General features: G+C 41.9%; 1 protein-coding gene across 1 annotated transcript in view; it reads right to left on the bottom strand.

Moving 5' to 3' along the window:
* plxdc2b (plexin domain containing 2b) overlaps positions 1 to 27,237 on the bottom strand; it is a 123,066-nt gene that overhangs the window by 50,757 nt on the left and 45,072 nt on the right. The window contains exon 2 of the mRNA XM_086306454.1: positions 15,408 to 15,631. Within this exon, the coding sequence (XP_086162580.1) occupies positions 15,408 to 15,631 (224 nt within the window). The remainder of the gene's footprint in view (positions 1 to 15,407; positions 15,632 to 27,237) is intronic.

Raw genomic sequence — 27,237 nt, 5'->3', positions numbered from 1 at the left:
GTCCTTTCCTTCAACCTCTTTCCTTTAAAGCGCTCAGCACATGTACTGCTTTTAATGTTTCCTAATAAAATTAAACAACAAAAAAATGCAATCAGCTCCTTTTTCTCTTAAAAAGCCTGCAAAGTCAGGGCTGCCTTTAATAACAGAGCCATCCATGAACTTTTACAAGGCCATACGAGACGGGCTTGTCTGCTTTTACTGTTTCCTGTGCAGAATTAAGAAGAATGTTCGTGTTGTCTGTTTCCCGCAGGGTCTAATGAGGTACCTTGCAGCTGTGTCTTTTTATTTGAAACACTGTTAAAGTTTATGTTTTGCTGGATGTACATTACTTGCGACTGTGATCTGACTAATAGGAGCTCACAGAGCTCTGCAGATGCTTTGATATATGGGCGGTAATATTCAGAGCTTGTCAAAAGGCCATGAGACAAACATTAATTAAAGCACAATCCTTCCCTGTTCAGTTCGTTTTGCTTCAAGGATTCATATTTCCCCTCAGAGAGTTATAATCTAATACCGCTATTCAATATTCAGCCTGCTATATAAGACAAGGGGAGATAATGTTTCAGGCCTGGCAAAGCCTCTGTGGGACTGATAAATATCTGAATCCCAAATGGAGTTCAGTCATGTAGGTGGTGCTACTTCTGATTAATGTGTACATTTAAACAAACACTGCCACAAGCCTTTCATCACAGATTAACGTGCAGACAGACCATGTCAGGGAAAAAGGCCCCTTCAGGCAGCCTTATTCAGCACATTACTCCCAGAATAGAAAACAAGTCTACTTGTAAAACACACAAATGCAGGGCTGTAAAGTTTCCTGCTAATCAGCACAGGATGATTTCTTGTCTCACGCAGAGAGAGCGAGGGAGATGTAGGCTCCTCAGAGGTGAGAGGGGCCAGCTGGAGAGTTCTTCAAGTAAAGGGGACGGTGGGCAGGGCGCCATCGTCCAGCTGGGTGTAGGTGGATGTGAAGCTGTGGGGGCTTCTCAAGAGAATAACAAACACAGTACAAGGAGCATAAAAAAAATGCTCACACAAATAGTTTTGGTGGGAGGTTGAAAGAGGAAGGTCCCGTTTCTTTAAAACATCCACAAAAATGTCCAACAAGTAAAGTGTAGTACTCAAAATCAGTGTGGGAAAATACAAACATGGTGAGAAATCTGCTCCCACTCTGGTCTCGGTTTTGGGTGGCTTTTATGGGAAACTCGAACAGGTAGGCGCCAAGACAAAGAACAAATAACTCTACTTAATTAGATTTCAGTCCAAAAGTTGGTCAAGAAACCGAGATTCAGTTAGGATTCTTTGAGTTTAGCCTTCATCTGTCTTCAAAAGAGTAGACAGTGCTTATGGTTAAAGTTACACTGTATAAAAGAAGATTGCAGCATTCCTTTTCTCCCAGTTCAAGTGTATAAACATAACTAGGGTGGCTGCTACAGGACAAACATCTTTTCGTCAACCAAGAGAGATCAAAAACATTAAGTTTAGACTGTACCCAATAAATGCTGTGGCTGGCCAGCGTGTTTCTACTAATGTCTGAACCAGATCCAGATCTGCCCCAAAGTTTTTCACTATCTGTGGATGGCTGTCAGTTCAGCTATCAATGCTTATTTATTCTGGAAGAAGCGGTAAAACTTTGTGAAATGAGTCTGATACAGGTCAGTGAGCCAGAGAAGCTCACTTTTGACCGATACCAGCGATACTGAAGTGGATTGTTTAGGATATCCAGAACTGTTGGTAGTTTCTGCTGCTGTTAGCTACTGTTAGCCTCATTTAGCTGCTGTTAGCAGGTGTTAGTGAAACAGTCTTTGAAATGAACATCTGATGGACTCCCCATGAGAAAATGTAATCAAACTGTTTATCAGAGGGAAAGGAAAGATTTTTAGCATACTAGAACCTAACATTAGCTGGCATGATGTTAGCTTAAAACCAGCTAATGTTGTTGTTTAGCTGGCTCTTGTCAGCTGTGTGGAGGGTTGCAGGACAATAAGTAATTGTGACAATATTGGGAATAATTGAGCATGTATATACATATTCTCGTTTGTTTAAGTGCCTGACTTGAATTCAGCAAATGAGGCTTGAGGTGAAAAGGAAGAGGATGACATCTGTACTGTATATTCTATGTATTTATTATCTCACTCTTATTGCCTCTTTATGCCCTGTCCTAATGTTCAATGTCATGCTGCTCTGTTGTATCTTAATTGCCCCTTGGGGATAAATAAAGTCTTTCTGATTCTGATCTTATTAAGATGCCTGTGGCATTGTCTTTTTCCTTTGCGTTTTTGCTTTTTTGGTTAAGGGGACCACTTCCTGCTATACCATTAAAGTTTAAAGGAATCTAAAATCAGAAGTAGCAAAATCTCTTCTTACTGCCAGTTTTCCTTTAAGAAACCTTTAAGAAACTTGTGTGTGATAGTAGCTCCTTTGTTGTGGAAAGTTTGCATTGAGTCGGTGGGAGAAGTAGCTTCAGCTGCGGTGAAGCACATGCTGACAGCCAGGATTAAGTGACTGTAATCAACCATATAGTGTCTGGATATGTCTCAGCATAACAACTATCCAACCGTTCTTTATCGTCTTCCTCTTCCTGTCCTCGTCATGCAGAATTCATCTCCAGAGTAAAGGTTGTCAGTGAGCCAAGTCAAAGTAAAGATAGCACCAAAAGTTAAATTCAAACTCTGAGCAAGAATTAGCATCTCATTCAACATTCTGACATGACAAGCTACTCCATTTGAAGCCTGTAAGTGATATAGAAATGAGGCTTCGTTTCATGGTCTCATTTGTGTATGCATATGCACTTACATGTTTAAAAATAGGGCTAAAATGCGGCTTTTTCTTGACTCGACTTGAACAGAAATGTGTGTATTGTCGAGCCATTAGATGATGAGGGCTGGCACTGCGATTGGCAGACCTGCTGGGATTGATGCTGAGCGTGACTTCATCGCCCACCGGATCTCACGCTATGCTTGATTTAAAAGGAAAAAAACGCTTTAAATCCATCCTAAACACTTTGCCCTTTGGTCTACCCCACTATACAAACAGCCACATTCATACAAATGTTACACTATCATTCACATATATAACAAAATAAAAAACATCATCATGAAAGCTGCCTGTGTGGCATTAAGTCATGGTGACATTTTGACAAGTCTAAACCTAGAGAAATCCCTTTAAGGTAAAGTAACTGCAGAGTCACTTTCATATGCACGATTGCATTTTGAAACGCACACCAGGACATAAAGACAGCTGACGTCTTTCATAAATCAAAACCCACAGAGGTTGTTAGACGTTCCACTCACCAGAAAGAAAAACAGTTGAAAAATCACTGGTGACAGTATAAATCCAAAAATGTGGAGCAGAATATTTTTAATATATTATTAGAAGCTACATGGAAGAGATACCCATCTCTGTTTTCAGCTTAAACTGCGGCGTCCCTGAGCTGACCTCTGTAGTTCAGCTTATTGCACAGTTGAACTCATGAACACCTAGTGCATCATATTTGAGATTTCTTTTTTTAATAGTAATAGTATGAGGAATACCTCGTCTCCTTGATATCATAGAGAGACAAATACACATAGAAACTGGGTGATAGAGCAGTCTGATCTATAAGCTTTTGGCTCTCAGGGGTCTGATTAAACTTTTCCCATGTTTAACATGATCATTCACTATAGGTACCTGGTAAAGTGTTCATCAATAGAATTACCCAATCAGCCAATCACATAACAGCAGCTCACTGCATTTATGCATGTAGACATGGTTAAGATGACCTGCTTAAGTTCAAACCGAGCATCAGAATGGGGGAAAAAAGAGGTTTACAGTAACTTTGAACATGGGGCGATCGTGGCTCAAGAGTTGGGAGTTCGCCTTGCTGGTTCGAGCCCTGGCTTGCACAGTCTCGGTCGTTGTGTGCTTGGGCAAGACACTTCACCCATTGCCTACTGGTGGTGGTCAGAGGGCCCGGTGGCGCCAGTGTCCGGCAGCCTCGCCTCTATCAGTGCGCCCCAGGGTGGCTGTGGCTACTATGTAGCTTGCCATCACCAGTGTGTGAATGTGTGTGTGAATGGGTGAATGAGTGGATGATTGGATGTGTAAAGCACTTTGGGGTCCTTAGGGACTAGTAAAGCGCTATACAAATACAGGCCATTTATGGAATGGTTGTTGGTGTCAGGTGGGCTCATCTGAGTATTTTCCAAACTGTTGATTTGCTGGGATTTTCCCACAAAACCATTTAAGAGGATAATTACCAGCTTGCAAAGGAAAGCAGAAGAGAATATCTGAATGTAACAAACCTTGAAGCAGATGGGCTACAGCAGCAGAAGACCACACCGGGTGCCACTCATGTTAGCTAAGAACCGGCGGGTGGTGGCATGGTAGGCGAGTTCTTGGCACTCTGTCAGCCTCTTAGCACCACAGCTAGGTCCCTTAGCTATGGAAACACCACAGCCTACCTGAGTATTGTTGCTAACCATGTTCATTCTTTTAAGACCACAGTGTACCCATCCTCTGATGACTACTTTGAAGATAATGTTCAAATGATCTTAACTGGTTTCTTGAACCTGAAAATAAGTTCAGTGTACTCAAACGGTCTCCACAGTCACCAGATGTCAATCCCATAGAGAACCTTTGGGATGTGGTGGAATAGAAGGTTCAGTGGTTATGTGTGTATTATTAGTGTAAAGTCAAATGTCAGTTGTATATTCATACACAGTGGGGATAAGTTCAAACTGACACCCACAGAGTTACAGATGTGGATCAGCTGCCCTGAAAAGCTCAAGCAGGAGAAGGTGAATGTGAAAGCTGAAAAAATGTCTCTTAGATCCAGTATTTCATCTCTTCTTCATAAAGTGATAGACTACAAATAGATGGAGATGGAGAAATACTGTAATTGCTGTTGATAATGGATCACTTTGTGGATCTCGTGTACAAAAACAAACTGCTGTAAAGATTCAGAGTACAAAACCCATCCTCGATTCACTCCCATCTCTGTCTGAGGCATTTACTCAGGCTGCCCATTACATCAATATTGCATTATACCGAGACCTGAATATCTGGGCCAACATAGTTTCAATACTGAATGACTCTATAATATAAAGTAGAACCAAATAAAGTAATTTAGCACGTTGAGATTATTCTGGGTCCATTACTGAAATAAAATACGTTTTTTAAATTGTTATTCAAAAGTAGATAGCTGCGGCTGTGATTCGATGGGGTTTTTCAGAGGATAAGAGGAGAGTACACTAAAAACTGTAATCCCCTCAACTGTGATCATGTCTCTGCTGCAGCAGGACTCGAGCTTTGAATAAATGATTCAATATGTTGGGATTAAGATGCACATCTGCCAGCTTTCTTTTTCCCAAGACAACACTATCGTGCACAGTTACATCACGCTGAAGCGTGTTTGAAAAAGCATTTAAAGGACGCCATCGCTCATGTGTGCGGCTCTTCTTCAGTAGATAATGGTTGCCATCCATTACTTTTTGCCACACTTCTTCTAGTTTCAGCAGCTTGCTGGTGTTGGTAGGGAAACATCATCATGGCTGTGCCAGAGTATTTCAGACCTGCTGTAACAGCAGAATGGAAACTGAACTAAAGGTTTATGATGAATGCAAAATGTTGGACCGGGCCATTTCCCAGAATGCTCAGGCATGACCCAAAATAAACCAAAGGATAGCAAAACTGGATCCAATAATAATCAAGAGAATAGCAGCGTCATTATCATTAATTTCTATAATTTTTGTATTCATTTTGTAATAATATTTTTATTTTCTATTTCTATTCCATTTTGAAAACAGATTTCTACACAGTGACATGCAGAATTTATAATCAATGGACTAGATCTTGTACTGCTACCAGCCAATTTCTGGGTTCTATTAGTTATCCAAATAATATTCCTTAATCATGACACACCTGCACACAAACAGCTCATTTGGAAAAGGAAAGGATTTGGCTGATATCAGATTTTGTCTGAGAATGATTCACCTTCAGTTTATCTGAATCTATGGTCAGAATGTAAAGAATCACCACTGCAAGAAGCAGGAAGTTGTTAACCATCATCCCTACAGACAGGCCACAGCCAACGGGTTCGCAGACTGATCTACAACTAACGATCAAATAATCGATCAATTACACATTTGACAGGCTGGAAAGAACAAATGCGCATTATAATTACTGAGCATAACGTTAGTTCAGATCAAGTTCATCCACAATACAGATCAGCAGATGGGTCAGTTGACAATCCTCTACTCATCCTACTGGCAGATCTCACATACCTGCACTAGTAGTTTGACCACAGCTCCTTCATATGTGGAAATCCGAAGGTAGGAAAAGCAGCTAGTGGACAATCAAAGCCATCCCTTTAAATTCACGTGGTTACCTGATATCTCAGAGGACAGTGGCAGTATTTAATCCAATGATTATCATTGGACTGGGCCCAAACTATAGCCTTAACTCAGGCTGCACAGAACCACATTGACTGATAAAGACTAAATGCAACTCAGGACAAGTGATCATGTTTCAGAGAGCAGTGAAACAAATGGAGAATACATTCAGTGAGCAGACTGAAGTGAATCCAGGCATCTAATGTATAATTCAATGTGTACTCTCATCTGTGGGTTTACAGTAGAATTTAATTTGCAAACTGTCTGATGGGGCTGCTCTTTAAAGCGATTTCCATGGACTCAGAAATACACAGAGTGGACTACACACACTACCGGCTCTCTTTGTTCATCTGAAGAAGTGACTACAAACCAACGAGCTGCCTGACCCACTGAGAAACGTCTACACCCGTACTGCTGCAAGGTAGAAACTCAAAACTGAATTTAAACAAGCGTGGGTTCATCGGAAGAGCATCCGTGAGCTGCAGCAGCTGCCTGAGATGGTATGGCATTACACAGTCTAAACGGTGAGCAGTGTAAAGGCGGTAAACATCTCTTTCCAAACACGTTATCCCCCGGGAATCTTTTAACCGACTCGACAAACCGAAACACAAAACAAACAAATTAGGGCAGGTTCTGAAACTGCAGCTCAGGCGAGCAAAGTAATGAAAATTAGCAAACCGAATGACTCCCTTAAGAAACACAAATAAATAGTGAATGTAGTGAAGCATGTAACCCCCCCCCCAAGTGCCTCCTGAGCACTTGGGGGGTCTCAGACATCCAATAACATGTCTCTGCCATAAACCACACCTCTATTACTACACATCAAAGGAAGCTACACAAACACACAAATAGAAGTGGGATGGATAAACCCCCGAAAAACGGATATATTTTTGCTGGCAATCTGACATGCTTGACTCTGGTTAAATATCAGCTCAGTGTAGATCTGAACATCCAGATGTGAACATAAGTGTATATTTTCATCTCAGAGAGACCACAAGGAGTTTTATGTCTCTCTTGTGTTGTCGCAACATGATAAGGGATTTGAAAAAGGAGCAGTCTGCACAATTTATCATCTGAGCGGCTGCTGCATGCCCTCTGCCGCTGACGGTTTTATTCCTCATTCCTCATAAAGATAAGATTTGAAATGTTGCCTCTGACAGCAGGAAACCCCGAGTAAAATAAAGCAAAGTAGAGCTTTTTCAAATGTATGTCGTCTTATGTTTACTTGTTGTAATTTTGTCTCCTTGATTGTCTATTCTGTGAATCTGTTCCTTTTCAGTAAACACGCCATCCATCCATTGTGCTGCTGTCTAATCCTCACTTATGCTCCCTGAGGAGGTTACTTTCATTTCTCTCACTGAAGGGTGTTTTCAATCTCACTTCAAACTCTAAGGACAGAGGGTGTTTAATGCTGTGCAGAGTGTAAAGCCCCAATGACGCAGATTTGTAATATTACGTTGTAGAAATAAAAATGGCTTCACTTTAGGTCAGGGCTACATATTCCTTCTGCTTGGTATGCGAACAGGACCTCGAGGTGATTTCTAGGACTGAGTTTTTGTTGGAGTGGAAGTAGAGGTGGTGAAAAGGTGCAATGCTTTTTATCTCCTGTCTCAGTGAACAATGACTGCAAACGCTGTGTTGCAGGGTAATGAAGCAGGAATGCGGCGTTATGTATATGTAAAAAAGGAAATGGGCTGCGCTCTTCTTCTGCATGTTTCTGTCACAAATCAATGTCTGCCCTTTCTCAACGTTAACAGAGTGCTAGCATCTCATTTAAAGGAAGTCTGCACTTGAAGAACAGTGTTTACCAAACTTCTGTATTTCTTTTTTTAAGATATGCTCTTGCTGACAAAGTGTGACCAGCTTCATGCTGCTGTGGAAGTGTTTCTAAAGTTAATGTGTTAATATTATTCACGGGCTTGTGCATATTTCACTGGATTCCTCTCTTAACTTTGACTTGCTGTACTTCGCTCGCGCATCGAAAAACAAGTGTTGAGCATCATGTAACTGACAAAAATTTTTTTTTGTTTACACGGGGTGGGTGGGGGTGTTTATCAGACCGCTGATGTGTGAAGCTATTTTGAAGACACTGTATAACAGTTATTTTTCCCTAATCACTGTTCATAATTGGGAGAAATCATGCCCACCTGCCACCGAGCATAAACGGAGAGGAGGTGGAGAGAGTCTGTAGTTTCAGAACACACACACATTGTCTCAAAAAAAAAAAAAAAAACACTACAAAGATTGTATTTCCTGAGATCCCTGAGGAAAATGAATCTCTCTCAAAAACCTTCTGTTGTCTTTCTACCAATACACCGTTGAAAGTGTCCTCACCCAGGGCGCTCTGACACATATGGAAACAGTTCTGCAGAGACTCATAAAAGCTGCACTAAAGATGGCCACACACAGCTGCCTGCTCTTAGACACATATGCAGCTTTCAGAAAGTATTGTAAACGACCTATCTCACATCAGCTGTTTGAATGTCTGCTCTCAGGTAAATGTCATAAATCCATCAAAGCACGCGCCACAGGACTTTTTTTTTTTTATCATCATCACACTGAACTCTGCTTTAAAATCAAACACTCAATAAATCAATTAGACATCAAATCTATTAACACCATTCACAATATCATTTACTTTTTATACACAGTTTTCTTACAGAAATACAATATTTTTATAGAATTGCTGCAGCCACTTTTACTCTCTTAAGCACCCATACACATCTGGAACTAAGCTAAAATAGCCAATGACAGCTAAGAAGCCAGCGAAATCATTCAGCATCGAGCTGGCCTTGAATCATGTTGTGGGTTATGTACATGGATTTTTTTGATAGGCGATCTGGCAACTTGGGTAACATAAGATGACACGCAAAATGTGCTAATCCGTGCATTATAATTGGTCGAAAGAAAATCTGAGGGTCACGTAAATTTTGTGAATTTCCCAGGAGAAGTAGCAAAACGGGAGGGTGCCCGGAGATGTCTTAAAATGCGGGAGAAACCTGGAAAAGAAAGGAATGTTTGCGGGTGTTTTTTTTGCTTTATATGACTTTCCATTGAAAATTAACTGTAACTAGTCACCCCTTTACTGGCAGCATGAACATGCCATTAGCCTCTGTGGTTAACTGGGGTTCTCATGTAGCCAGTGGACACCCAAGGAACAGATTGAAAATCTTTGAATGTAGATAAAATTTAGAAAAAGAATAGCAAATTAATAAAAAGCTTAATGCTGATAGTTTTGAGATTGCATTTCAGCCATTATGTTACCCTTTTGATATCCAAAAAGACTTAAAATCCCCCCAAAAACATGTTAATATTAGTCAGACTACAAACAGAAAGCTTCCACACTGAGACGGTTGTTTCTTCCTTCCAGATTTATGTAGATATCAGTTTATAGAGATCATCAGACTACTGATGGATTGCTGCACCTACATGCTCAGGTCTGTCGTCTGCTAGCTGATTTTGTTTTCATGGGCTCCAGGGATACGAGAGTCCGATCAGCCACAAGCGTAGATTTTTGTAGAGATGGTAGAGAGGCTTCCCTCTCAATATTTAGAACAAGTGCATCTTCACCCGAAGGTAAAAGCACAAAAGCATCCATGTTTTAATTAGTTACTCAGAGAAGAAATAAAGCCTCACACTTGGACAGGTCGTCTTCCCTTCTCAATTTATCTTTTTCACTTTGAAAATATTAACTTTAATTATGAGAAGGAATTAAACACTGAGCCTTTGTAGCAAGTGAGAGCCTGACCGCCTTATATTTCACAAGTGCATTTTTCCTGTGTGACTGTTACTGTAGTTATGTACCGGTTCTCAGATTGTGTCAAAGAATACTCAGCATTGTCCGTGTTACATGGACACCATGGAAAATGGTGGATATTCACTAAAGGGTCTATAATTTTAACACTTTCACCACAGGGGGCAGTGTTTTACTAGTGTATGTGTACTTAACTGTGTGCTGCTGTTCTTTAAACCTTCTTGGTGCTTTTTGTCGAGATGTGAACCTTGGTTTTTGTTGCCTCCTGCTTAAAAAAAATCTGTTTGTTGTGTATTTCATTTAGTTGCACTTCCATCCTTTGCTCTGTTTCTCACCTATTTTGTGCCACACGTGTCCTCTTGGGTATAAATGCCTCCAGCCTTGCTATCCCCACTGCCACCTTGTCTTTGTTCAACTCTGATGTAAAGTTTTCACGGCATAAACTTGTCTTTTCTTCCTGTTTCCTGTTTTATTCTGTTGTATTAATGTTGGATTTTCTTGTGTATTGACTTGTTTTACCTTTTACCTGCCCTCGCCTATGCTGTTTACCTTTCCTACACTGATTAAAGGCAGAGCTCTTCCTCCATGACAAAAACATTTTTAGTCCTGAACCGATTTCCTTCGTCTTGCGCTGCTGAAAATGTTTTCCTTTACCTGGTTAAATAACGGTTACATGAACTCTGTGTATGACCTTGTGGTAGAAAGCAGTATTACATGAAAACACAGCCACTGCCTTAGTTCAAATTTATTTGATATCTCTTCAGCACAATACAAAGATGTAAATACATAGCAGCTGTTCCCTCACGATCTATTGATACTGTTAATTTTGGAGGATTTTAGATGATCCCTTACAACAGGAAATTAAAGAAGTATTGTGCATTAAAAAATAATGGCATTAGTTACCATTAGGTTGTGATTTATGGGATAAAAATTCAGAGATATTTTTATAGTTTCCTTCATGTTCTTCAAAACAGAAAAAAATAAAACTATGTTGTACATGAAGTGCCTGCAGCCACAATTGCATAACATGTTGAAAGGTAGCCATTAGATAACAAACATGAAAAATACAACAGAACCACCACAAGCTGCGAGCATGTCGGGGTGTGCAGAGACCTCAGTGTGCTCAGCTGCTGATGAGACTTGGCTTATATTCAGACACCCTGACTCGTTCCTACAGTTTGATTCTGCCTTTCTTATTCCATCGTACAGTGACCTGAGGACACCTACAGCAGAGAAGCTGTTTAATCTGGGTTAATGATCCGGAGAGCTGCTGCAGTGAGTAACAGTCGTTCAGGCGTCAGACAGTCTGCTGTCTAAGCCGCTGTGGTTAAAACCTTCATGTAGAGGTGACAGGAAAGCTGCTATTGGCTAACTTGTGTGTTAAACAAGCACAGAATGACCTCAAAAGGAAGGAGAAAGAAAAAGATCAACAGATTTTTTCACCTGCACTGATGCGGATGAGTTCAACTGGGAAGCATTCAGTCCATCCTTGGATAAAACACGCATAAAAACGTAGAGTTTGGGGCCTTGTGAGTCTCTGTACGGTTGTATAGTTGTGTTTTTCTTTTTCAAACTGACAAACTGACTTTAAATGGTTACACAAAAATGACTTCTTTTTAGCACAAACTCTACATTTTTAATTATTTGCATTGTACAACAAGCAAAAAAGTGGAATTGGACAACAAGTAGTATTTACTGATTTGGGTTTTCTCTGTATTCTAGCTCTGTCCTCTCTCAAATGCACCAAATAAGCAAAAAAAATCGTATTCATAAATTCAGAGCTGGTTAAGCATTTAACTTTTTTCTATTTTAGCATATTTACCAAACACAACACAACGTACTATAAATAGAAGCAATAAAAATAATTGTGCTCAAAAATATTTGAAGCATAATTTCAGCAGAGAAAATAACAAAAGCCTCCTCTTTGCACCCCAAACTGTAAATGCTATAAACTCGGTAAATACTGCCCAGAGAGTGAGCTGCCTAGGTGCTGCATGCCGATCTCAGATTCGTTCTTGTTTAAAGCAGGGATGTCAAACACAAGCAGCCCGGCAAAAACTCCAAACTGGCCCACTGGACAGCTTTGGAAAATGTGAAGGTGGGTATAGAGTTCGGATTAAAAAAAAATTAAGAATAACTAAAATTAACAAAAACTTTGTGCCTTATAATTACATGACAGTGTGGGCAATAAGCTACCAGAACCTTTTCTGTAACTTTTACATTTATTTATTACAATTTAAGCCCAAAGAGTTACAGCAGCAGCGTGTCTTTATCATGTAGAAAAACCGAGACATGTGGCTGAAACTGAACTTCTTCTTATATTTAGATATTTCAGGGATTAAATATGTATTTAATGCTCTTTTTACTGACAGAAAGAGGAGTTCACTGGTCCACTGAAGACCAAAGTGGGCTCTATGTGGCCCACGGTGTAAAATGAGCTCGACAACCCCGCCTTCGAACGACTGCTGCTTGCTCCACCTCTTACTTTAACCTTAAAACCAAACAGGACCTGATAGGGTGTGAAATTCTTTTACATTTCATTGCTCATATGGTCTGAAACCCCAACAGGTTTTCACAAAGATAGCTGGGGATTTTTTTTTGTCTTTTAGTTTGGAAGAGCATCAAACTTGCTGTCATTAAACAAACTGATGCAAAGCGTCAGTAATTACCACAAGTCTTTGTTACTCACTTTGACAAAATCACTGCATAACGGCATCTCTTAAGACCCACTATTGCACATCAACGAACAACAATAACACAGCGAGAAATTGATGGCATGACAGGCAGTAATTTCAACAGACTGGAGTGTAATGCAGCTATACGACCTTTTTCAGCGCAAGCTTAGATTCACATTTGTTTTGACAGGTAATTTTGGTTGTAAATCACTATTTGAAAGCAGCTTGAAGACTCGCGCAACAAAATAAATTAGGGTACAAAATAACTCCTGGGATGTGTTTACCATCACTGAGTGGTGATATATACCTTTGCTAAAGTGTCAAAGAGTAGATTTCTCCACCAGGACACAGCTAAAGCTGTTTGAGCGGACGGTCTTTAAACCCATTCAGCTCACTGCCGCGTGGAAGCCTTGAGCTCAGTGTTTACTGTTTCTGCCCTCTGAATATGAAGGCTCTGCTGGTGGCAGGTGAGGGAGTGCGTGTGCTGAGTAATGGCAGGGAGGACTGACGGGGTGTTTGTGCTGTCGACTGTTTTTTTCCATTCTGCAACAACAAATGAGGCTCAGAGAGACAAAAAACAACGAGACGGGACATGTCTGAGTGGCGGCGAGCACTTATGTAAGCATAAATGTGCGTGGCTATGACAAACGGAGCACAGGTGCGTGCTGTAGTCCGAGCGTGTTTACAGTTGTGTGAAATTTAAAGTGGTGTGTGTGTGCTTACACACGAATTTGAGCGTGAATGATTACAGCTGACGATTAAAGCTTCTCAGCCCTTGTCACTGAGAGAGACAGGGCTGTGAACCTGAGATGATTAGAGGCCACGGGAAAACTTAACGAGCTGTCTACAACCCAGCTGAACGCCCCCATGCTGCGTGCCATCCAAGGCGCCACAACAAGGTATGCGGGCGATGCCTCTCATTTACATAGATACAAACACAGATTGAGAGCAGCTATTAATCTCCAGCAGGTCCTCCAGACCATTCACATTGTAGGGGGCTGGGTTAATTTCCTGTTCTGGTCTTTTTGAGGTCAAATTTAAAAGGATCCAGTCCCACATAGAAGGTAAATGAACACCTGAGGGCTGGGCTTAATTTGATATAAAATATTAATCCTTAAAGGCCCCTCCTCGTCTTCTTTTTTCATTACTAAACATCCACTCTTGTAAGGAGATTTATAATTGCTCCAGGGAAGCGACCTAAGAGTAGTTTTGGGTCTGGCTCAACAGAGGACTTTATTGATTCATTCATTTCATACTAGTAGGAGGATTTACTGCGTGACGTCGGTCAAACACAAGAAATGAATTAAGGCTGGTGAGTGAAAATGCAGAAACTGTGAACTGCAGGAGAACTTTTAACATCTTTCATTAACATATTATTTAATATAAACTTACAGGCGACTTTGATGTTTGGGCAAATGTTTTGACAATGGTGGGAAGGAAACCTCCAGCAGAACTAGGTTTAGGGAGGGACAGCCATCTGCCATGACCGGTTGGGGTCAGAGGAAGATTGATAAATGATAAATAATATGTAAAGTTACAGAAAAGCTTTGTGGTAGTTCACTGCTCAGACTGTCTTGTAATTACATGTATAAATTTCGAGAAAGTTTTCATTAATTGGCAGAAAATCTTCTTGTACTTTGGTGTGTTATGGATGTCAGTGGGGGGGGTCTTTAATAATTAGAAAAGCTGTAAAACCCATGAAAACACAGTTAAAAGTTCAAAATCTCCTTCACATTTGCCAGGCTGATTCTGGCCCCAAGTGTTTTGTGTGACACCCCTGATTTAACCATTACGGTTAAGTTATGTCGTTATGAGAGAAGCACCTGGTTATGAAATCAGATGTAACAGAAAACTGGATGTTTCTTATGTTTCCATCAATCTATTTTCATCTCGTTTTCTATATCAGGGTTGCAGGGGAGCGTATGACAGCTGCCATGGGACACAGGTGGGATACAGCCTGGGCAAGTAACCAATCTATGACGGGGCTAACACAGAAAGACAGGCAGCTGCTCAAGCTTACATTCACACCTCCAACCAATTTAGAATTGACAATTAATCTAACCTGAACCCACTGACTGGATTTGACCCAGGACCTTCTTGTCGTGAGAGGAAATTAATACTGAAACTTTCCAGCACACTTGTTTTTTGCATCTTCCACAACAAAAATACACGCTCACTTCCCCCATTTAATTTCCCCCATAATTAAGACTCTTAGATAACCTGCCAAGAATGCCAACATCTGCAGGAAAGCCTTTGTAAGGACGGTAGCAGTAACACTACAAGGTGAGGAAGTGCCTAAATAACAATGACATACCAGTGCATTTACTGGGCATCTCCAAGACTGAAACAATGGCATCTTCAGGCATTTACTGGCCGTTAAACACCAGTGAAGCATGCCAGACGTTGCTTCTAACCTAAAGCAATTGAAAGTATGGTTCACTTACCTGCTGCTTTCTTTTATTGCCTAATCTGTGCATATGCAGTAAAACAAGCTTTACTTTTAAAGCTTGATGCTTGGCTTTTGACTTATTGTCCTAGCCTTCTAAAGGAAAAAAAGAAAAAGAAGCTGTGATAAAAATAAGATCTGGTCCTTGGATCGTTGCTTACCTCTATCTGGGAGCTGTTGTCTGCTTCCTCTGCTGAAACCAGGCCTGGGAAGCCTTCAGGCTCCTCCTGTTCACGCTCCTGGTCCTGCTCCTGACTGGCTCTGTTACTGTCCATGTTACGAGGCTTTGGGGGGAGCCATCTCCTCCACCGGTGACTGTAAAGCTTCACGTCAACAGCTGTATCCTCATCTCTCGCCTGCTCCTGCACGTATGAGTATGGCACCCCTAAGGAGACAGAACAGGAAAGTGTGATTAATAAACAGCTCTCAACAGCTCAATTACTTCTTAAAACAGAATAACTGCTATGATGCCTTCCAGTCAGGTTTTAGACAGAACCACAGCACTGAAACCGCTCTGACCAAAGTGTTTAATGACATATGTCTGAATACAGACAGTGGAAAAATGTCAGTCTTAGTTTTGCTGGATCTCAGTGCAGCATTTGATACAGTTGACCACAACATATTACTCAAACGACTGGAGAGCTGGGCAGGTCTTTCAGGAACTGTACTAAACTGGTTCAAAACATACTTAGAAAACAGGAAATACTTTGTATCAATAGGTAACTTCACATCTGAGCAGACAAGTATCACATGTGGAGTTCCCCAAGGTTCCATCTTGGGACCCCTTCTGTTTAACATTTACATGCTCCCACTGGCACAGATTATAAAGAACAACAAAATAAACTATCATAGCTTTGCAGATGACACACAAATATATATCACAATGTCACCAGGAGACCAAGGCCCTGTACAGGCTCTTGGTAAATGCATTGAGGAAATTAACGACTGGTTATGAAGTAATAGTCTTTGGTGCCAAAGAAAAACGATTACAGGTCACCAGAGACAGTCTATACACCTAAAAACCACAAACCAGGCGAGAAATTTGGGTGTAGTGATGGATGCAGACCTAAACTTAGAGAAACACATTAAGACAATAACAAAATCAGCTTACTATCACCTTAAGAATATATCAAGGATAAAAGATCTGATGTCTCAACAGGACCTGGAAAAACTAGTCCATGCATTCATCTTTAGTAGGCTTGATTACTGTAACAGCATCTTTACAGGTCTACCTAAAAAATCAGTCAGACAACTACAGCTCATTCAGAACTCTGCTGCTCGAGTCCTCACTAAGACCAAAAAAGTGGACCACATCAGTCCAGCTCTGAGGTCTTTACACTGGCTGCCTGTCCGTCAGAGGATAGACTTTAAAGTTCCGATGCTGGCCTATAAAGCTCTGAATGGTTTAGGACCAAAATACATCAGTGACCTCCTGACCCAGTATGAACCTTCCAGATCCCTCAGGTCATCTGGATCCGGTTTTTTTATCAGTTCCCAGAGTCAGAACCAGACACGGAGAAGCTGCATTCAGCTTTCATGCTCCATATATCTGGAACAAACTCTCAGAAAGGATCAGATCAGCTGAAACACTCAGTTTATTTAAATCCAGGTTGAAGACTCACCTATTCTCAGCTGCATTTGAATAAAGCACCAAATCCACACTTTTAAGCTTAAATTTCAAAACTTACATTTAACTACTGATTTTATCTACTTTTTTTTAAATCAATTTTAAATTGTGCTTTTTATTTTTTAATGTCTCTGTAAAGCACTTTGAATCACCTTGTTGTTGAATTGTGCTATATAAATAAACTTGCCTTGCCTAAACAACACTGGTAGATAGATGTATAATAACCCACCAGAAATAAGCTTTGATTGATATGCTAGAGAACCTAAACCATTAAACCCTCTCACAGTCAACTAAAAGGTAAAATCTGTTGCTGTGTAATAAAAACTGTCAGTTTTCAGGGCTACGATAATCACATACCACCAAAGTATTTTTACTTTCAATAAGCCAACCGTCAAATTACAGACGTGGGGACTGTTCAAGCCATTAATGTAATAAGTAACAGTGTCAGTTGACTTTTCTCATTTCTCCATCTGCCTGAAACACATGCACACGAGGAATGAGTCAGCAGCCTTCACACAGACCAGTGGGCCACAGTCACAGCTAATCATCCCGGTTCCTTCGGTCTGAAACGAGACGCCGGTGACAGGTGAGAAATGGCACCGAGTTACTGTAAACACTGACTTGATTATCTGAGCCAGAGACAGATGGATTGGAGATACAATCTGCTGCGTCACTATAAGAAATCTACTTTCCCTTATTCCATCCTTCTTCTCTCAGAGTGACATAATGAAGCGCTTTGCTGATTTGAATCACTGCCTTAATTCAACAGGAGCTAACTGTGCAGTTTGTATTTTATATAGTTAAACAACTACTTCTCATTTAGATGGAAAAGCCTCAGTGTGGTGTGAACAGATGTCTGCAAAGATGCATTTAAAAAAAAGGTTATAGTTTAAAGGTTCACTGTGGAGTTTTTAACCTCCATTAGAGGTGCAGAGGTGTCTTTATGGACAAGGTCAGCATGGCACTTACTGACAGGGAACAGTAACATGCAAAGATGTGCAAAAATTTGTCACAGCAAGAGAAGAAGAAGAAGACCACCTGACAGTACAGGATGTTGTGTATAAATCTATAAATCGACATAAATAGTTTTGTGTTTTTCACATTCAGACACGGCAATGCGCAGATTCACACTACTCTGCTTTTACACGTATTTCTGCTCACACCAGTTAATCCATGCTCCTTACACTCAGGTTGTTCTCACTGATTGCAAAACTTCTCCTGAATTTCTGCTCTTGAAAGTGAAAGTTTGCAACTCATAGTGTGGATACAGCACGCAAATGCAATGTTAAATCCCAAGTTTGAGTCTTGGCTGGACAAAACATTATTTTCCCCACATTTCTGTCTAAAATGCAGAGACTGCATACCTCCACCTTGGAATTCTATTGAAAACAGAAAATATTGTTTTTTGTAAACCAAATATATCAGAATTCCTGAAGCTGATTTTTTCCAAATATGGTGCAGACAATTAAAATCTTTTTGTCTGACACGTTGCAATTATATTCACTTTACTTCTTTTTGGAGCATCCCTCAACGACAGGTACTCAAACTGTAATTGACTTCATCCACTCTGCACTGTGCTTGAGGACTCTTAACATTTTGTCCCTGCATGGCTTTTAGAGTAAAAAAAACAAACACTGTTATTAAAAATATAAGTGGACTGATCTTTATATAGCATTTTTCTGCCTGATTCACTCACATTCTGGTACTGTCTTCTATTTTAATAGAATTATATTTTAAACTAACATTGTTCTATAATCATAGAACAACAGGGTTCACTTTCTTGCCCAAGGAGACTTTGGCACACAGACTGTCACAGCAACTGCCTCCTATTTTGCTCTTCTTTCCTTTGTAACTGTGTCCTTTGTAACCCCACCCTGTGTTTGATTTTCCCCATTTTTGAAAAACAGTAATATACTCCAATTATATTCTAATAGGCTAGTTGTTGTGCCTTTAGGTACAATGTTCAAACTGTTTCTTTCAGGTTGGTATAAAACTAGAACACCTTGAGCACTTTTATAAGGTCAGCAGCTGCTGCTGAGTTCCAAGCTTTTATGAGCGTATAGTTTTATAAACATACTGTAACATTATGGCTTTCTTATATCTATTTTTTTCCTTATTTTCCATAGTAGAGCAGTAGACGTGATTAAAAGTAAAACCTGACAAAGAATGCTTGTTCTCCACTTGTTTACAAGTGTTTCTCTACTTCAGATGCATCACAGAAGGCCGCGGACGTCTGTTCATCTGTCGGTCCTGTTATGACTTCAGGCTTGTTTGCCTTCAGGCTTATAAGCTCCTGCCCCTCCCCCTGGTGACCTGACTAGGATTGGGCTATTAATGTAAATTTGTAACAAACTTAATTTTCGTCGCACTCATCCAGACACAAAGTTTAAAAAAGGCTCATGGCAGATTTTTTGGGTTTTGGAACAAGGGGAACTGCTGATTCCTCTACTCTTAGTTTATGTTGCTTCTCTTTAATGAGACAGAGGTCACTGGGTTTAACTAGTAAGGAGCATTTTCCACTTTTCCCCCTCCGTCTCTTCTCTAACGCTCGTATTTCATTCTCGCTGCCGTCCCTCCTCCCCGCTCCTCCCTCGGGGCCCCCCAACCAGAGGCACTGGTCGAGGGGCCCCGACTGCCTCTCTTCTCCAGTGGGGAGAAGAGAGGCAGCGAGAGCAAGTGGAGAAGCTTAAGATGCTAATTCGCTCAAAGAGGAGGCTGACAGATTCACTTTATAATGAGCGTTGGCAAAGGCAAAAAGCAAAGAGACCAATCTGCTCTAACGGGGGTGGGGTGTTGATGCACATGGGAAGAATTTATTGTGGCCAGAGGAAGAGTATGAAATGGGTCTGGGATGACTGCCTCACAATTTGCACATAACTGTTTTAGGAGAACAATTAAAAGTCACCTTCAGTCTCTGAAGTTAAAGACCACAAACTGAGCCAGGAATCCTGGTGTATGATCCAGGACCCAGACATAAATTTTAACTTCCATATTAAGAAAAATAACAACTCTGAGATTTGGAAAACATTTATAAGATACTTTTATCACTGAGCTATGACATAATTGTTATTTTCAATGTCATATAATTGCTATAAAATCATTTCATATATTTCATATACTTCCAGATATAAAGTAGGAGTCCTCATGGCAGTGAGCCAAAACTCCCAAAACTATCTTCCAGTGTGGATAATCTCACTCTTGTTTGGTCTCCGTGGCCACCTATTCACTCCCTGTCTCGTTCTCCGCATACCTCTAATACTTCCTGACACTCATCCTATCCCTAATAGTCATTAATCAGATCAAATCCGTGTGGACAAAGCAGCCCAGGCTACATCCCGTCAACAGCAGTTAAATACGCTAATCCAAGAGGCACCTACGCATACCGTTCCACTGATGTGTAAACATCTATTTCCTTTTAAAGGATCCTTAATATACGATGGAAAACTGGCAAAGTACACATAAACACAACACAGGGCCCTTGACAAATGGTTGCTCTTTTCCCAGCATGTCCCTCTGTGAGCCATGATGAGTCACCCATGCACCTGCATTTCTTCTTGTGAACACAGAAGTACTGTGATGCAGGGATGGCAGTATATCTGATTGTCCAGGGTCTTTTGTCAAGGATTTGGGAGGGCACTGAGGGCAGACCACCGAGGGACACCTAAAATAAACCTCCCCAGGAGGACGGGGGCTTCTCCTCCTAACGAGGCTATTCCTCTTTTGTGAGAAAGGAAATCTTACCCCTCTGCATTTCTTTCACTGCCTCTCAAAGCCACTGCATACCTTCACCCTGACTCTGTCGAGCACCCTTGTTGGCCTGACTCACGCCTGTCAACATCCCTGATTCACAAACCGCTTTTGGTTCCACCTGAAATCTTTCAAAGACACTGAGGCAGTAAAATCGCAGCATGAAGATCCTGTCTGCACCCTTTCTTTCATTCAGTTTCTGCTTGTTTTACTGTTTTCTTGTTTTCTCTTGGTTCCCACCTGACGCCGCGGTGCCGAAAGGAGACTTACAAACTTGACAAGTAGATGATTTGGAATGCTTCACTGCGTTTGTGCATAATTTCAGCGAGAAATGTAGAAAAAGTCACATCCACAAACGATTCCTTATGTAACCCAACTTGTGAATTATTATTAAGAATGACCGAACTCCCACTAGCCAGTATCAGAAGATCTAGGATCGGCAGGAGCCCAAGGTATAAACACCAATAAGAAGAGACCACACCACAATATACTGTTCACAAATTTGTTATATTTGACACACAGCAGCTGCAACAATGTAATGAAAAAACAATAAAATAAAATACAAAATATTTCCCCCAAAATAACAAACTAAATAAAAGTGCGCGCATACAGCTTTCTCTGAGTCAATTATATGAGTGGATAATGTCTGATAACTGATGGATCGTTGGGGCCCGTTCAGTTTGTTTAATGTTTGTCCTACCACACTCCGATGAAGGAAGAAAGTTCGTAGTCCTGCAGGTATCTGAAGCTTCAATGGGAACGAAACTTTGGCTTCAATAAAACCTTGGCAAATCCTTTTCAATTTCGGGTTGGCTCGCCATCCAGTTAACTGGAACTGTGGAATCACTGCTCCTCGATGGGGCTTGCTTCAGACTGGGTCCGTCTGTCGAGTCATCCTTTTACCAGATAACAAAAAAACCTGACCTATAAACAGGTCACAGGTCCATATAGTCACATTCACCGTTGTGAAACAGCCACACTTACTTAAAACATTCAAAAATGAACAATAAGTATTAGTGTAACTCTATATCTTAATTCAGCTAGCTCTGTTGTACAACAAAATTATATCACTGCAGCATCATATCCTCTTAGATGAGCTATAATTTTATCAACCTGACGGCTGACAATGTTCTCAAAAAAAACACAGCTTCTATAGTTAACACTGTAGCTGCAGTCAGCAACTCACAGTAGCTCACCAGACTTGTGCATTATAACCAACTCAAAGAACACAACTGAAAATCTGAGAATCGGCGTACAATTGGATTAACTTGTTAAACATAAAACTGATTAGCACCATTTCTTTTGTTTTTTTCCTTAAACGTAATATGATTGCAGTCACTAGCCATTTCACACACAGAACACAGTCAAATTCTGCTAGCGTGAGCGCTAGCAGTTAGCTTAGCGGCTAGCGGACTCGCCGTCCCGTTAAGTCTGCCCTTTTTATCCTTAACAAATTAGGTTTTCCCCACTTTTCGTACTCACCGTTGACAGGGTGAAACTCTGAACAACCAAAAACAACTGCAGCAGACTTGCTTTTAACTCCTAGCGATTCGACTTCGGGAACATTAGTTTCTCTGGCACATGGCATTATATGAACAGGAACGAAATGGCAACACAGGAAATCATGTGATCAAGGTCAACAGCAAGGGTCACTGGGAGCTCATTGCTGATTGGCCAAGTTAAATGACAACAGATAATCTTATTGGTCCACATCTTCCTTTAAACATAAAAGAAAAAAGAAATGACTAAATTCTTTACATTATACATGAAAAAAAAACTACTTTCCACTGCTCTTTTTTTCTAGCTGGGCTACAACCTCCCCCACTGAACTCATGCACGCCCCGTTGCATGGCAATGGTTGGGTAATTACTGTCTGATGGGTCTGGACAGGGCAATCTAATGGGTGATAACCCTCATCCAAAATGTCTGTAAAAGCCGTGGTTAAACCCTGGAACAGAGATTGCACCACCGCTATAAGTGGATGCCCAAGTTTCACATACTGAAGGCGTTTAGGCGGTTCTCGCTCCCTATTTGATCGTCTAGCAGAACCAGGTTGGTCTTGGCTTCCAATCAGTGTCTGGTCTACTGAGAGCTCTTCAGGAGATTCATCTGTTGGTGACTCATTTGACAATCCCATTTCAGTTCGACCTGCCGCCTCAACATCCGTAGACAGGTTTGGAGCAAGAGAAGATAACCCGGGATTCAAGTCATGACAATCACTTCCAGGTGCAATCCTTTCGGTCTCCATCTCTGCTGGTGGATTTTGGTCATCGCTCACGATTTCTGTGTCATGACAGTGACTCTCAGACACTGGAAGAGTTGCTGAATCTGGACTGTCAACAGGTAAGTTACATAACTGGTCAGTCTGTGGATTGCAGCTTGGATATCGAGCAGTAGAACCTTTAACTGAGGGACAAAATTCTGGAAGTTGTGCATCTTCCCCAGAAGACACTGATAAATAAGGGTGCGTTTCTTGATGAATGGTGACCGTAGGTATCTCAGAACTGGGGGCGTCTCTGAACCAGTAATTGGGGAAAATCTCATCCTCAGCCTCTGAGAATTGATCGGAGTCTGCAACTGGACTGAGACGTGTTGCTGGCCTGCGTCTTTGTGTCTGCCCTACAGGCTTGTCACTACTCTCGTTGGGGAGATAGCCACAAGGGAGTAATAGGTCCCTATGCAATGTCCGCAGTGGACCATCTTTCTTCTCAGGTCTCACAGTATACACTGGAAGGGATCCTGCTCTGCTTACGACTATGTAGATGGCTGCCTCCCACTTGTCTGCAATCTTGTTTTTTCCACGAATGCGGACATTTCTGACTAATACTCTGTCCCCTACCTCCAGATCTGAAATAGTCACACGCCTGTCAAATCTGGATTTATTCTTTTCTGCTATCTTGGCAGCATTTCCAGTAGCTACCTTGTAACTCTCTTGTAAGTGGGATTTCAGATTTTGCACGTACTGTGAGTGTGAAATCTGTTGCTCCTCTTTCACCGGCAGCCCAAAAGCCAAATCCACCGGCAGGCGAGGCTGGCGACCGAACATAAGCTCGTACGGTGCAAATCCAGTCACCTCATTCCTGGTGCAATTATAAGCATGAACAAGGGGCTTCACAAAATCACGCCAGTGAGACTTGTCTTTGTTTTGAAGAGTGCCTAGCATGTCCAGCAATGTGCGATTGAACCGCTCCACTGGATTTCCTCTGGGATGGTAGGGAGTTGTTCTAACCTTCTGTATGCCAGCCATCTGACAGAGCTCTTTTATTGTGCGAGACTCAAAATCAGGTCCCTGATCACTGTGCAACTTTTCTGGGAACCCGTAATGCACAATAAAATTGTCCCATAGGCACTTAGCTACTGTGCGAGCCTTTTGATTGCATGTTGGTATAGCAATTGCATACTTAGTAAAGTGATCAGTGATCACAAGGATGTCTTTAGCTCCACTTTTGTCTGGTTCGAGAGAGAGGAAGTCCATACAAACCAGTTCCAGTGGCCTTGTGGTACTGATGTTGACTAACGGTGCAGCTCTGTCAGGCAACGCCTTTCTGCGCACACATCTACCACAGGTCTTTATTTTCCTCTCTACATCCAAGGCCATTCTGGGCCAATAGAATCTGGCCCTAACGAGATCTAATGTGCGCTCAATGCCCATATGACCTATATGGTCATGCAGACTGCTCAAAACAGTCTCTCTGAGCTCTGGGGGCAGTACTAGCTGGTGAGATACCCGAGACCCGAGCTGGCGTCTCCGGTATAAGATGCCATTTATAAGCTGAAACCGACCAACCTCTCGAAGTAGGAGTGGAAGATCTGGAAGTTCACCCCTTAAAGTAGGCGGTGGGCTTACCCCATGCTCAAGTTGGGATATGACATGCCTTAGACATTGGTCAGCTCTCTGTTTATCCATCAACTCAGCCTCAGTCAGTTGAGGAATAACAGGCAATCCTCCAAACTCATCTTCTTGTCCATAGCAGTCAGGCACAGCATCAGAGGACATAGCAAGAGTTTCAACAAGAGTAACACAGCCATCCAAACTTGGATTAACAGAGCTGGCGCTATACACTGACTGTCTTTCACAAATGGCTTTCACAACCGCTTGGTTGGCTTCCTCGAGATTTTCAAGATCAGCGAGATGACCCTGAGTGAACTGGAAAATGCGCTCCCTCTCTTTCTGGGATTTCAGATCATCCACAAGAGCTCCGTGGGGTCTACGGGATAACCCATCCGCATCCCAGTTTTGCTTCCCAGGACGATACAGCAGCTTGAATGTGAACGTAGACAAAGCTGCGAGCCATCTGTAGCTCGTTGCATCAAGTTTTGCAGTCGTCAATATGTACGTCAAGGGATTGCTATCAGTGACAACAGTAAAGTGATTCCCATATAGGTAGTCACTAAACTTTTCTGTTACTGACCACTTAAGCGCCAAAAACTCTAATTTGTGCGCTGGGTATCGAGACTCGCTATGCGACAGCCCTCTGCTTGCATAGGCTATGACACGTAACTGCCCTTCCTGCTCCTGGTACAAGACAGCACCAAGGCCTGTAGTGCTAGCATCAGTGTGGAGCACATAAGGCTTTTGAGGGTCAGCGAACCCTAGGACAGGGGCAGTTGTCAGCTTTTCAATAACTGACTCAAATGCCTGCTGGCAAGCTGATGTCCAACGGTTCCCAAACGGCTCTTTGGGATGGTGATAATGCTCTTGGCTGTCTCTTGATCTACCCCTTTTGGTTGATTGAGGATAGCCCTGAGTCAGATCATTGAGGGGCTTCACAATGCTGGAATAGTCTTTTACGAACCTTCGATAATAGCCAGCGAACCCAAGAAAAGATCGCAATTCCCTGAGGGTCTGAGGAACTGGCCAAGTACGAAGGGCAGAGATTTTCTCTGGATCTGTCTCAACTCCATTTCTGGACACTATGTGTCCCAGGTACCGCACTGAGGTCTGGAAAAACACACACTTTTCAGGTGATAACTTTAATCCAAACTCTCTCAACCGAGTGAGCACCTCCAACAACCTTGTTTCATGTTCTTCCAGGGTCTTTGAGAACACTATCAAGTCGTCGAGGAAAACTAGCACCTCTTTCAAATGCATATCCCCCATGCACTTCTCCATTAATCTTTGGAATGTGCTTGGCGCATTTGTCAGGCCTTGCGGCATGCGGTTAAATTCCCAGAAGCCCAAAGGGCAGACAAAGGCCGTCTTGGGTTTATCCACTTCATCTACCTCGATTTGATAATATCCAGACTTTAGGTCAAGCACAGAAAACCACTGGGAACCAGAGAGAGCCGCGAAGGTGTCTTCAAGCTTAGGAAGCGTGTAAGCATCCTTTATTGTCTGAAGGTTGAGTTTTCTGTAGTCTATGCACAACCGGACCTGGCCATTCTTTTTACGGACTACCACAATGGGCGAAGAGAAGGGAGACTCGGACTCTCTGATTACACCTGTATCAAGAAGCTCTTGAATGTGCCTACGGACAGCCTCAATGTCTTGAGGGTGTAGCGGACGAGCACGGTGTTTGAAAGGAGCCTCGTCTGAGAGCTTGATGTGGTGAGTCACCTTGTCGGTTCTTCCAAAGTCCAAGTCATGTTGCGCAAATACATCTGGCATGTTGTTAAGGAGTCGTGTGATACGACCCTTCCACTCGGGAGGGATTGGGGACTCTCCAAAGTTGAAGTTACAATTGGCCTCTTGAGTGAGATCTGCCTTTTGCAAGTTAACCACACTCTGCTCCTTTGACAAAATACATTGGTAAGCGCTAATGTCAGCAATTTGACATTTAGCAGGAATGACAATGTCATGTTCAGATTGGTTGGTAATCACAACTGGAAGCCTAAAGGGTCGTTGTTTGGACAGGTCAACCAGACAAGTGTTCACTAGCAGACCACCAGGTAGAGAGGAACTGGAAGGCTGCTCAACAACAACTGATTGTTCATGCTGAAGACCGCTGGCAGTAGAGACACCCTCCAAAACCACTGTGGCCCCTGCTGGGACAACCTGAGAGATTCTGCCCTTCAGTTTTACAACACCATGGTGACTGACGTTAGACTGATTGTGTCTGAGTTCAAGCACCTTAATGACCGCTTTGTAGCCGTGAGGAAATGTCTTGGGATCTCCTGGATTAGCTTTGCAATAAATGTCATACAACACATCAAGTGTATTTGTCCCTATGAGTAAGTAGGACCCTGAGGTAGCTCGAACGTCAGGAACTATGAGAGCTAATGTGGGCACCTCAATAGACATACCAAGAAATTCTTTTGGAAAAGTGACAGTAGTTTCAATGTAGCCCAAATAAGGTACAGCCTGTCCATTCGCCCCTTCAACCTCCAAGAGGTCATAGAGAGGCTTGATGTCCTGCACTGACATGTGTTGTTCATAAAAGGATTGGGGGATAGTAGTCACTTGCGAGCCGGTATCTAGCAGACAACTAAATGTTTTACCTTCAATTATCACTTCAGCAGTGCTCCTGGTACCAATCAGACCCTTTGGAAGCCTGAAGGATTGCTTTTCACTACTGGAGTGCTCTAGATCCACACACTTGCCTGCTTTGCTGACAATCTTTACGTCTGTGGGACGCTGCGCATGTTCTTCAGCCTCTGTCTGTCCCACAACAGAGACT

This window comes from Aulonocara sp. 'chitande type north' Nkhata Bay, linkage group LG9 (assembly GCF_057382095.1).
Source record: "Aulonocara sp. 'chitande type north' Nkhata Bay isolate Kocher_YH1m ecotype deep benthic linkage group LG9, A_spYH_male_GT1.1, whole genome shotgun sequence".
NCBI classification, from domain to species: Eukaryota; Metazoa; Chordata; class Actinopteri; order Cichliformes; family Cichlidae; genus Aulonocara; species Aulonocara sp. 'chitande type north' Nkhata Bay.
The sequence above is the reverse complement of the archived record's forward strand: the minus strand, read 5'-3'. Positions and strand labels throughout refer to the sequence as shown.